We start from the raw sequence: 13,575 nt of genomic DNA on the forward strand, positions 1-13,575 counted from the left end.
GATCTTCTAGAAATCTCTGATTTTCTGTTTTATCGGGTTCTGATGTTGTGGGGTTGTGCATATTCATTACTCCAGTGTTATTCCTCTTTCCCATGATTTCGGAGGTTTGTGCCTTCTCTGGGTTCTTCCCTTAGGTCACTATGACTTCACTTAAGGTGCTCTGGATCTCGAGTCTGTATTATCTCAGACCCCACTACTCCTTTACTGGGTTGTATCACAGAGTCTCCGACCCAGGGAGTCGATAGAGGCTGCTTTAGACTATGGGGGGTGCCAGGTTGCACGTTCTCCTATGGTGTGATATCTCTGCCACCACCACTCCCTCACTGGGTCAAGTCCCAGGGAGTACAGTACTGGGATTTCTCCTCCGCAATTTGACTCACTGTCCTTGAGTACGCAGATGTAGCTGTACTGGACTCGTTGAATTCACTGCTGCTGCCGCCGACGGTAACAATATGGCGCCGCTGCCACGCCCTCGGCCGTGAGGCTGGCGTATTTTTTCTTCTCTGGTTTTGATTTCCACTCTGAATCCCTGCAGCGTGTGCTGAGCTCAGCCACTGGGAGCTTTAAATGCTGTCTGCGCCGAAAGATCCCGCCTGGCTGTCCCGCAGCGGCTCACCTGGCTTGCTGTAGCCGTCCGTTGAGTTCGCCGCTGCCGCCGGAAGTATGGCGCTGCTGCCGCGTCCTCGGGCGCGTGTGTCTCCTCTGTGGCCCTGAGCTCTGTTCTCAGTCCGCTTTCTCTCTGGAGCCTGGTGGTTTTTTTGTTTTTCTGGTGATGGTGTTTTCTGGCTATGAAAGGCGCTGGTTTTGTGGTAATGGAGACTGGTTGTTAGCGGGGCTCTTAAGCCCCGCTTTTCTCGGTCGCCATCTTCCCGGAAGTCCTCTATTTTTTTTTTTTTTTTTTAAGCTTTCCCTTCAACCTTCTTTTTTTGTGGATCTGGATGGAATCCAGGGTCATTCGACAGTAGGGGCCATCCTATTGCCTTAGCCTCCCGCTAGGATTGCGTGCTGGGGCACTGGGAGTGGGACCCAGGGACTTTCTACCTCCGGGCTATACTCCCAAACCTATTTCCTGTTTTCTTTGGAAACAAGGACCCACTAAATTGCTGAGAGCCTCACTAAGTAGTAGAGGCTGGCTTCAAACCTGTGCAATCCTCCTGTCTCAGCCTCCCAAGCGCAGGGATTACAAGCGTGCGCCACCATGGCTGCAGGCTACAAATTTTTTAATGCACTCTCATCAGGCCTTTCTGTAGCCTACCCCGCCTCCAGCAGTTGACACCACGCCCACCGAGAAGCCTCCAGGCCGCTGCAGGCACGGCCCCTTTAAGGGAGCAGGCGGCCGGGCGTCCCCGCTCTGATTGGCTGAGCGCAGAGCCACGTGGCTGTGCGCGGGGGGGGGGGGGGGGGGCGGGCGCTGGCGGGCCCTTCTCCCCTGCTCCGGGATCGGGGTGACAGATGCTCGCGAGGAAGCCCCTGGTCGGCCTCACCTTTTGTGCCTGCTACCTGGCGTCGTACCTGGTGAACAAGGTGAGGGGCGGCGCGGGAGGCAGTGACGGCGCGAGGGCTGGATCATCCTCGAGGGACCATCGCCTCCTCCAGCCCTTGCTCTGATTTTTCCTGGCCGGGATGGAGACGAAATCGACTTCGCGTGGGATGCCCTCGTGGAAGGAGGACAAGGATTTCTCGGGCCATAGTGACCCCGATCCCGGTCCTATAAAGCGCCCGGTGTATCTGCTGGGGCACAGCGTTGTTTGATTTTCTTTTAACCAGGAACTTAATTTTGGGCTGCGAGGGCTACTTTTAAGCGAAAGGAACCAACCGGCCCCTGTTCCTTCTGAGAAGGAAGAGTCAGAAGAAATCACAAGCACCCAAACACTCCTTTGCCCCAGAAGCCTACAAGCCTTTGTTTTATTTTCTATTTTTATTTTAATTTACTCTTGGGTCAACTTATTTTTCTTTTGCGGTACTGGAGATGGAACCCAGGGGCATTCTACCTTCGAGCTACACCCCCAGCCCTATTTTTTATACTTTTTATTTTGAAACGTGGTCTCACTGCAGTTGCAAAGCTCACTAAGTAGTAGCTGAGGCTGTTCATGAACCGCAATCTTCATGGCTCAGCCTCCCAAATGATGTGCACGCCCGGCAACATTTCACTTTAAAACAAAATTATCTTCCTTCTATTTCTCATAATCATCAGAAGGGGCAGTGTAACATGTCCTTCATGAAAGTCCATAAACCATGGCATTGATTTGGGAATTTTTAAAAAATCAAAGCCACCCCCCCCAAAATCCAACAGTCAAATAGTGTTTAGCTTATGGGAATGAATACCCCCTTCCTACATGTACATTTGCATGTCTGGCATTTTTTGTTTACTTATTGCAGTCCCGTACCATTTATAATTAACATAATGAAGACCAAATACCCTTCATGTGTGTAATGCCTCAAAGTGTCAGGTAAATTAAACCAAATTGTCCTGTGTCCATGAATCCATAATCTGAGTAATAGGAATTATAGATTCCTAAGGGCCTCAGAATTTAGTATAATGTTTTAGAATGCTCTGGCATTCTAAAATGCCAGTTCAGATGGACTGTATAGGACAGTAACAGAAAAAGGCAGGAAAGAAGGGAAGACCAAGCCGGGCATGGTGGTGCACGCCTGTAATCCCAGTACTTGGGAGCCTGAGATAGGAGGGTCCCAGTTTCAAGACCAGCCTCAGACTTAGCAAGACCCTGTTTCAAAATAAAAAATAAAATAGGGCTGGGGGTGTAGCTCAGAGGTAGAACACCCCTGTGTTTGATCCTCAGTACTACACACACACACACACACCCCAAGTTCACTGTTTATGATGGTCTGAGGGGGCCAGAGCAAGAGGGAGAGCAATGGGAGGGCCAAGGGCCAAGGTAGTTGCTCCTAACAGGAACTTTGTGATCTTAGAAGCTTGAACCTTCCATGGCCACTGTTTCCTCTTCTCAACATCAGTCACTGTGCTTTCTGCAGCCAGGGCAGAGTGGCTGCTCTGGCTTGGACCAAGCACATAGTTCCTGATCATCTGTGGTTTCTCCTGTGATTGTTTCCTCCTCCTCCTCCTCCTCCTCCTCCTCCTCCTCCTCCTCCTCCTCCTCCTCCTCTTCCTCCTCCTTCTTCTTCTTCTTCTTCTTCTTCTTCTTCTTCTTCTTCTTCTTCTTCTTCTTCTTCTTCTTTCTTCTTCCTTTTTGTGGTACTGGGGATGGAACTCAGGGGCATTCTACCTCTGAGCTACACCCCTGGTCCTATGTTTTAGTCTTTTTTATTTTTTTATTTGTATGTATGTATGTATTTATTGGTGGTACTAGGGGTAGAACCCAGAGGTTTTCTACCTCTGGACTATACTCCCAGACCTATTTTTTATATTTTATTTGGAAACAGGGTCTCACTAAGTTGCTGAGAGCCTCACTAAGTAGCTGAGGCTGGCTTGGAACCTGTGTAATCCTCTTGTCTCAGCCTCCCAAGCGCGGGGATTACAAGCATGTGCCACCACGCCGGCTCAGTCTTTTTTATTTTTGGAAACAGGGTCTCACTGAGTTGTGAAGGGCCTTGCTAAGTAGCTGAGACTGTCTATGAACCGTGATCCTCTGGTCTCTGCCTCCCGAATGCTGGGATTTAAGCATGTGCTACCTCCTCTGGCTCACCTGTGATTTCTGTTCACCACAGTCAACCACAGTCAGAAGATATCTGGCCACTTTATGATTTTTTTAACTAACTTTGTTTTGTTTTGTTTTTGTGGTAGTGGGGATTGGACCCAAGATATTACACCTCTTGAGTTACACCCTCATTCCATTTTCTTTTTTGAGGGTCTGGGGATGGAACCCAGGGACATTCGACCTCTAAGCTACACCCCCTGCCCTGTTTTTTATTCTTTATTTTGAAACAGGGTCTCGCTAAGTTGCAGAGGGCCTCACTAAGTAGCTGAGGCTGGTCACGAACTGTGATCCTAAGGTCTCAGCCTCCTGAATGCTGGGATTACAAGCCTGCACCACCATGCCTGGCTCACCCCCATTCCTTTTAATATAATTTAATTTTTTGTGTGGTATTAGGGATTGAACCCAGAGGCACTTACTTCTGAGCTACAATCCCAGTCCTATTTTTATTTTTATATCTATTTATTTTTTGTGGTGCTGAGGATTGAACCCACGGGGATTCTACCTTTGAGCTACACCCCAAGTCTAATTTTTTCTTCTTTAATTTGAAACAGGGTCTCAGCCAGGCATGATGGTGCATGCTTTAATCCCCGTGCTTGGGAGACAGAAACAGGAGGATTGTGCAGGTTCTAAACCAGCCACGCTGGCTTAAGAGACCCTGTTTCCAAATAAAAAAGTATGCTGGGCGTGGTGGCACACGCTTGTAATCCCTGCGCTTGGGAGGTAGAGACAGGAGAGGATCGCACAGGTTCGAAGCCAGCTGTGCTGGCTTAAGAGACCCTGTTTCCAAATAAAAAGTATAAAATAGGTCTGGGAGTGTAGCCCCGAGGTAGAAGGGCTTCCAGGAACCCCAGTACCACCACCAAAAAAAAGTATAAAAATAGGTCTCGGAGTGTAGACCAGAGGTAGAAGGGCCTCACTAAATAGCTGAAGCTGCCCAAAAACTCAGATCCTCCTGTCTCAGCCTCCCAAGTGCTGGGATTACAAGCATGCACCACCACACCCAGCTTTTTATTTTTATTTTGAAACAGGGTCTTGCTAAATTGTCAAGGGTGTTGCTAAATTTCTGAGCTGATTTTTAAACCTTCAATCTTCCTGTCTCAAGTATTAGGATTACAGGCGTATATCACCATGCCTGGCCTAACTAGCTTTTATTACGGCATACTGTTAGAATCATCCCATTTTATTATTAGTTACTGTTGTTCATTGCTTTGGTGGCCTGGCCTGTGACGTGTCCCTCTGTTCTGTGGGAGGTGCCAGCAGTAGTGGCCGGCAGCCACCTGTTGTTCCTCTTGCAGCCCTTGAGTCCTTGGCCCAAAGGCAAAGTCCACTTCTGTTTTCCAAGCTCCTGCTTGCCTCTTCCCTCGAGAACATCACTGTCAGACCTCTCTTCTATCTAATGGCATTTGCTCTGAGGAACACTGGGTGACAGGAGGAACTCTGAGCACACAGGAGACATTGTAGAACTAAGATTCACTGTTCTTTAAAAGCAAGGTGAGATGAGAGCTTCAGCAGTTTATTTTATTTATTGCTTTGTGGTGCTGAGGCTTGAACCCAGGGCCTTGCACATGAGAGGCAAACGCCCTGCCACAGAGTTCTACAGCTCTGAGTGACAGCGCTTAGATCTCCTCAGTCTCTAGGCCCGAGCAAGTACCCAATAAACGGAATAAAGACTTGGTATCACAGTGAAGGTCATTAAGGATGTCATAGGACAGGTATCCACTTAATTCTTTGGCTTTTTCTGTTTTAGAAAAAAAAATCAGGTAGCCGGGCGTGGTGGCGCACGCTTGTAATCCCCGCGCTTGAGAGGCGGAGACAGGAGGATCACGCAGATTCGAAGCCAGCCGCACTGGCTTAAGAGACCCTGTTTCCAAATAAAAATATAAAATAGGTCTGGGCATGTAGCCTGGAGGTAGAAGAGTTTCCAGGAACCCCAGTATGACCAAAAAAAAAAAAAAAAAAAAAAAAAAATCAGGTAAATGTAATGAGGGCTTTTTGAATTATATGAGTAAATAGGTTTCAGGAAGAATCATAAATATATAACACAGCATAGGCAGCTAGCCATAACTATGGTATTTATTAATTATTATTATTATTATTATTATTATTATTATTTTTTTTTTTTTTTTTTGGTGGTGGTACTGGGGGTGGAACCCAGAGGCTTTCTACCTCTGGGCTATACTCCCAGACTGCTTTTACATTTTATTTGGAAACAGGGTCTCACTAAGTTGCTGAGAGCCTCAGTAAGTAGCTGAGGCTGGCTTCGAACCTGCGCGATTCTCCTGTCTCAGCCTCCCAAGCGCGGGGATTACAAGCGTGCACCACCACGCGGCCTTATTTATTTATTTTAAATGTACTTTTATTGATGTATTCTCACATCATAATGTAGTTCAGAGTGATAGGGACATATGTTACACTAACTGGCATTCAGGAGCACATACGAGGGTAAGTTGATGTGGGCTGACCTAGGGGAAAATACATATGTGAACTTACCCAATACCACTCACTCTATCTTTTTAAATCATTTGAAGAATTAGTAGAGTCCTTTCCTAAAGCTATTCAATGGGTTTAGACATTTTTTTTATGAAATTTGTTTTTTTGGTGTGTGTGTGGCAGTGGGGATTCAACCAAGAGATATAATCTACCTTTGAGCTGCACCCCCAGTACTATCTTTTTTTTTTTTTTTAATACTTTTAAGAATTCTTGAAGTGTTCGTAGCAGAGAGAAATGAAAGCAGAGACCTAGCAGGACAAAACACAGTTTTCTCATTTATAAAGTGCTGTAAATTTGATTGAAAGCCATAATAAAATACAAATTGACCTGAGTTGGTTTTATTTATTTTTTTTTTTGGTGGTACTGGGGGTGGAACCCAGAGGCTTTCTACCTCCGGGCTATACTCCCAGACCTTTTTTTTTTTAATATATTTTATTTGGAAACAGGGTCTCACTAAGTTGCTGAAAGCCTCACTAAGTAGCTGAGGCTGGCTTCAAACCCGTGCAATCCTCCTGTCTCAGCCTCCCAAGCGCAGGGATTACAAGCGTGCCCACCACGCCCGGCTCTAAGTTGGTTTTAAAAAGTCCATTCTCTTTAGTGTGACTTGGAAGGTCATTAATTTGCCCAGCATAAGATTGTGGGGGAGTAAAGGCCTTTTTGAAACTCCACTTATGTTTCTTCAGTAGGAATGTCTTTGATTATATGCTCTGATTATATGCTCTCTCAATTCTCTATCGTTTGAAATAGTCATTAATTTGGTATTTGTTTTTCAGTATGTCCTGTCTGTCCTGAAATTTACTTACCCAACATTATTCCAAGGGTGAGTATCTTTTATGCTATCTCTCTATAATTGTAGGAAAACTTCAACCAACATCATTTCAAATGTCCTTTGAAATAGTTTAATGACTGCATAGGTTTATTATAAAATAGCATATATAATTTGTTTATCTAGTCTACTAGTAGGCATTTAAATCATATCCCATTTGGGGGGCATAAAAGCAACAATATTACAAGGAACTTTTATATTCAAATCTGCTAAATTTCCAACTGTTTTTTGGGAATAGATTTCTATTTAAGAAATACGGTAAGCCGGGCATGGTGGCGCACACTTGTAATACCTGCGCTTGGGAGGCTGTGACAGGAGGATCGCACAGGTTCGAAGCCAGCCTCAGCTACTTAGTGAGGCTCTCAGCAACTTAGTGAGACCCTGTTTCCAAATAAAATAGAAAATAGGTCTGGGAGTATAGCTCAGAGGTAGAAAGCCTCTGGGTTCCACCCTCAGTACCACACACACAAAAAAACCCCAAAAAGAAATACGGTAAAAGAACATAAATTCTTCTTAGATATTGATAAATTCTTTTTCTAAAATGTTTTATAATTTTATCTTGGTACCCAGCCTGTATATGAAAGTTTCTATAGAACTATATTCAAATTAAGACTTATTTTCCTTTCTCCTCTCCATTGTGAACAATAATAATTGTTTTATTTTTTATTTTTTATTTTTTTGTGGGTCTGGATATGGAAACCAGGGGACATTTGACCTCCAAGCTACACCCCCTGCCCTATTTTTTATTCTTTATTTTGAAACAGGGTCTCACTGAGTTGCCGAGGGCCTCATTAAGTAGCTGAGACTGTTCGCGAACCGCTATCCTCTGGTCTCAGCCTCCTGAATGCTGGGATTACAAGTGTGCGCCACCACGCCTAGCTAAATGTTTTTATTTTATTTTGTGGTACTGGGGGTGGAACACAGAGGCTTTCTACCTCCGGGCTATACTCCCAGACCTATTTTTTTATATTTTATTTGGAAACAGGGTCTCACTAAGTTTCTGAGAGCCTCACTAAGTATCTGAGGCTGGCTTTGAACCTGTGTGATCCTCCTGTCTCAGTCTCCCAAGTGCAGGGATTACAAGCATGTGCCACCATGCCTGGCAATGTTTTATTTTTATATGTACAAATACTTTGTTTCTTTTGTGATTGCTTCTACTGCTTTTATGTTTATTCTTGCCTATCATGTCATATAGATATTTAGATTTCATTAATCATTGTCAGCTTAATTTAGTGAATAATATAATATCATAAAATTATCCCGCTTTCATTTTTAACTATTTATTTATTTATTTATTTATTTATTTATTTATGTTTGCGGGTCTGGTGATAGAACCCAGGGGCATTCTACCTCTGAGCTACACCCTCAGCCCTATTTTTTATTCTTTATTTTGAAACAGGCTCTCACTGAGTTGCAAAGGGCCTCACTGAGTAGCTGAGGCTATCTGCGAACCCAGATCCTCCTGTCTCAGCCTCTTGAATGCTGGGATTACAAGCGTGCGGCACCATGCCCCGCTCTGTCTTGCTTCTTTCAAGGACATTCTTTCTCTTGTAAGGAGAGGGAACTTTCCCAAATGTAAATGTACAGTGACCCTCTTATGCTTGCTACTGTCCCTTGGGTCCCCAGTTTGAAGTTTCAGCTCCTTGTGGTTGACTTGGCCCCTCAGGACAAGTCCCTTCTCTCCAGTGCTCAACCCCAATGCTCAAATGCGAAGGTAAAAACCAGTGAAGTTCTCCAAGAAGATCTGAAGAAGCCATTGTCTTTATTACCTCTGGGCCTTTGTCCCTTGCGTGTCTCCTTTGAACATGTGTCTGTTTTTTGCTCACACTTACTTCTTGTTGGAAGTGTTACCCGGCTCACTAGACTAACTAGTTGCCCTTGCCTGGGTGGCTTGTGGTACCTGGTTCTCTTCCTATTAGGTCTCACCCCACCATTGGATTTATTGGTTAATTATCTTGCTTCCCACGGGCCCGCACTCAGAATGACTTTCTGGCATTGACATTTTGAGTCCCATACTTTTTGGCTCCGGGTGCTGCTCCGCACAAGGCAGGACTCGGAGCAGCATCACTGATTCTGCTGACCAGATGCCTGTAGCATAGCCATCCTCCTGCCCCCTGCCTGGACAACCCACGCGGCCTCAGGCACCTGGCTGAGGCTCAGGCGAGAGATCAGCCTCTTTGAGGGCGGGGCCGTCGTCACCAGCCTGTTCTGCTTGGCTGGCCAGTGGCGCTTGGCAAAGGAGCCAGGCACGCTGGGCCTCTTCATTGAGCAGATGTTCGCCAGCACACGAGAGTGTAGGAAGAACATCATGGTACCTGCACACTCACGAAGTAGCCTCAGCCTGGCACGTCCTGCAGCTACGGGCTGTTCAGCATAGCTGGGAAGCCGCTGCCGGGGCAGGCAGGCAGGGCTGCGTGCCACACGCAAGTGACCTTGTCCCGTAGGCCACGGTTCTCAGCTAAGGTGTCGCAACAGATTGGTGTGTTATAGTCACTTCTGAGATGAGGTGTCTTAGGGCATTTATGACCAAAAATAGAGTTTTAAAATGTATGAATGAGCCACCTACAACACAGACACAACTGGAATGAGACAGGATCGTTTTGGCTAGAGCATCCTTCTCACTCTTGCTGTTTCCGTGCTGTCCTCAGTAGGAGAGGGAGGGAGGTTTACAACCTGTGCTGTTCCCTGACTTGCTCTCCAGGGGAGCATGTCTCACAGGAGTTCATGGCCCCAAGCATTTTGTGGCAGTCTAGGGGTTGAGGGCCACTGCCTGTGGCACAGGGAAGAATCAACTGTTTTTATTTTTTATATTATTGAACCCAAAAGCCTTCTATCTCTGAACTGCACTCCAGTTCCCCCCTTTTTTGTGGTACTGGGGATGGAACCCAGGGGTATTTTATCTCTGAGCTACACCCCCCCCCCCAGCCCTACTTTTTAGTCTTTATTTTAAAGCAGTGTTTCGCTGAGTTGCAAAGGGCCTCACTAAGTAGCTGAGGCTGTCCTTGAACTGCGATCCTCCTGTCTCTGTCTCCCAATTGCTGGCATTACAAGCGTGCACCACCATGCCTGGCTTCCAGCCCTTTTTAAAATTTGCATTTTGAAAGTGGGTCCCACTAAGTTGCCGTGGTTGTCCTCAAACCTGCGATCCTCCCATCTTAGCCTCTCATGTGCTGAGATTATAGGCATGTATCACCATGCTCAGCTCAACCATTTTTAAAAACAAATGACTAGCAGAAATCAACTGAAGTTTGGGCAATTGAGGGTTGAAGCAGGGCAGAGATGGGGGGGTCGCCTCTGGTGGGGGCTCTAGGGGGCTAATTCTGCAGGCCAGGTGTCGGGTGCTGAGAGCCTGGGTTGAAGCGGCGCCAGGGCTAGGGGAGAGGCTTTGGTGTGAATGCTGTTACGGGATAAATAAAATCGACGGGATTTTACAAATTAAAGGAAGATGAGGGCAGAGGAGTGGCTGGGACGACATCAGGCTGGCTGAGGAGGGAAAGTGGGAGGGTGATCGGGTGGGCAGGGGAGAGGTAAGGGCTTTTCAGGTAGGTGATATGGGGCCTGTGGGATTTCAGGGAGGCATATCCAGTGAGAAGGGGATTTGGGCGTCATCATTCCTGAGGTAGTGGCTGTAGGTGAGATCGTTCAGTAAAGGTCTAGAACAGCCCAGGCATGGTGGCGCACACTTGTAATCCCAGTACTCGGGAGGCTGAGATAGGAGGATTGCAGGTTCAAGACCAGCCTCAGTACCTTAGCGGGGCAGCAACTTAGCAAAATCTTGTTTCAAAATAATAAAAACTAAATCAGAGCCGGGTGTGGTGGCGCACACTGTAATCCCAGCATTCGGGAGGCGGAGACCGGAAGATTGCGGACAGCTTCAGCTACTTAGTCAGGCCCTTCGCAACTCAGCGAGACCCTGTTTCAATACTAAAAAGACTAAAAAAACAGGGCTGAGGGTGTAGCTTGAAGCTACAATGCCCTGGGTTCCATTCCCAGTACCTAAACCCAAACTCAAACCAAACAAAAATAATCAGGCTGGGGTGTAGCTCAGGTAGAATGCCCCTGGCTTCAATCTCCAGTACCATAAAAAAAAAAAAAAAATCTAGAGTAAGAAGAAGAGAGCCTGGGTGTCAGCATGGGGGACAGCTGGGCTCGAGGGCACAGTAGAGATGGAGAAGAGTCTGAGAGATGGGAGGGAACCCGGGCGAGTGGGCGAGTGGGAGAGTGGGGTGCTGACTGTGTTTGAGGCCCAGCAGTGTATCACTTCACATTGGCATTTGTTTTTTTCAGGTGGCAAACGTTCCTTGGTGGACTTCTGCTTCATGTGTCATGGAAACTGGGCTGGGTGGAGATCAACAACACCTCAAGGTAGAACTGCCTCTTCGATTTGAGATTCACACCCTGCTTGCTTTAGTATTGTTCAATTTCTCATGATGTTGCACCAGGAATCGTGGATATGTGTTTGAGTTGCATGGTCTCTTAGTTCCTTCTAACCGAACTCACTGATTTTATTTTATTTTATTTTATTTTATTTTATTTTATTTTATTTTATTTTATTTTTGCAGTACTGGGGATGGAACTCGGGTATTCTACCTCCAAGTTATACCCCCAGCCCTATTATTTATTCTTTATTTTGAAACAGGGTCTCACTAAGTTGCAGAGGGCCTCACGAAGTGGCTGAGGCTGTCCGCTGACATTATTAACCAGGAAAACACTACTCGAGTTTTATCTGATTATAAAATCATTGAAGCCGGGTGTGGTGGTACCCGCTTGTAGTCCCAGCATTTGGGAGGCCGAGACAGGAGGATTGCACAGGTTCGAAGCCAGTCTCAGCTACTTAGTGAGGCCCTTTACAGCTCAGTGAGACCCTGTTTCAAAATAAAGAATAAAAGAAAAATAGGGCTGGGGGTGTCACTTGAAGGTAGAATGCCCCTGGGTTCCATCCCCAGTACCGCAAAAATAAATAAATAAATAAATAATGTCACTAATATAGTATTAAAATTAACAGGCATAATAATTATAATGCCATATTAATTTGGCTTTGTTTTAAATCAGAGGATCACTACAAATGAGTTATTATATAAGCTTTATTTATTTATTTACTTACTGTGATAACTAGTGATGGAACCTAGGATCTTCTACCTCTGAGCTACACCCTCAGCCCTATTTTATTTTATTTTATTTTTTTTTTTTTGCGGGTCTGGGAACCCAGGGGCATTCGACCTCCCAGCTACACCCCTGCCCTATTTTTTATTCTTTATTTTGAAACAGGGTCTCACTGAGTTGCAGAGGGCCTCACTAACTCACTAAGTAGCTGAGGCTGTCTGTGGACCACAATCCTCCGGTCTCAGCCTCCCAAATGCTGAGATTATAAGTGTCCACCATCATGCCTGGCAGTTTTTCAACTTCTGAGGTAATTTATTTATGAATAATAGTCTTTGTAAACATGTGTCTTACTCACATTTTTTATTTTTTTATTGGCGCATTGTAGTTATACATCTTTTTTTTTTTTCAGTACTGGGGATGGAACCCAGGGGCATTCAATCTCCGAGCTATACCCCCAACCCTATTTTATTATTTATTTATTTATTTGCTAATCTGGGGATGGAACCCAGGGGCATTCGACCTTCGAGCTACACCCCCTGCCCAATTTTTTATTCCTTATTTTTAAACCAGGTCTCACTGAGTTGCAGAGGGCCTCACTAAGTAGCTGAGGCTGTCCGCGAACCATGATCCTCCAGTCTCAGCCTCCCAAATGCTGGGATGACAAGCGTGCGCCACCACGCCCGGCTCCCTATTTTTTATTTATTTATTTCTTTTGGTGGTACCGGGGTTCCTGGAAGCCCTTCTACCTCCGGGCTACACTCCCATACCTATATTTTTATATTTTTATTTGGAAACAGGGTCTCTTAAGCCAGCAACGTTGGCTCCGAACCAGCTCGATCCTCCTGTCTCAGCCTCCCGAATGCTGGGATTACAAGCGTGCGCCACTACGCCCGGCTCCCTATCTTTTATTCTTGAAACAGGGTCTCACTGAGTTGCAAATGTTTCATTAAGTAGCTGAGGCTGTCCACGAACCCCAATCCTCCTGTCTCAGCCTCCCAAATGCTGGAATTACAAGTGTGTGCCATCACTCCTGGTTTGTAGTCATACATTTTAATGGAGTGCAAGATGGTGGGGGCATACATGCACACATCACTCATTTAGCCCTCCTCCAATTCCTCCCCCATTCCCTGCCCCTTCTCTTCTTCTCATTTTGGCTTAGTGATTGACCTTGATATGTTTGTGAATGTACATCGTGCACATTAGAGAATTTCCCTCTTCTCTCTCCCACCCCCCTCAGTTAGGTCACCTTATTTGCTCATCTATGGTTTTTCCTTATTGTCTAGAGTTCCTCCTATGACCTTTTTTCCTCCCTAGATTCCATATATTAGGGAGAGCATCCAATTTTTTACTTTTTGTGACTAATCTCACTTAACATAATGTTCTCCAGTTCCATCCATTTCCCTGCAAATGACATAATTTTGTTTTTCTTTATGTCTGAGTAAAATTCCATTGTGTACATAGCCCATAGTTTTGTAATCC

The 13,575-nt window shown here is 45.7% G+C and overlaps 1 protein-coding gene across 1 annotated transcript in view; it reads left to right on the forward strand.

Moving 5' to 3' along the window:
- Positions 1-1,452: 1,452 nt before the first annotated feature.
- Positions 1,453-13,575, forward strand: part of TMEM241 (transmembrane protein 241) — a gene marked incomplete at both ends in the record, with an annotated part of 136,169 nt that continues 124,046 nt past the window's right edge. The window contains 3 exons of the mRNA XM_080714795.1: positions 1,453-1,524; positions 6,941-6,987; positions 11,281-11,358. Of these exons, the coding sequence (XP_080570921.1) occupies positions 1,453-1,524; positions 6,941-6,987; positions 11,281-11,358 (197 nt within the window). The remainder of the gene's footprint in view (positions 1,525-6,940; positions 6,988-11,280; positions 11,359-13,575) is intronic.

The sequence above is a fragment of the Muscardinus avellanarius genome (assembly GCF_963383645.1).
Source record: "Muscardinus avellanarius genome assembly, chromosome: 17".
Taxonomy (NCBI): Eukaryota; Metazoa; Chordata; class Mammalia; order Rodentia; family Gliridae; genus Muscardinus; species Muscardinus avellanarius.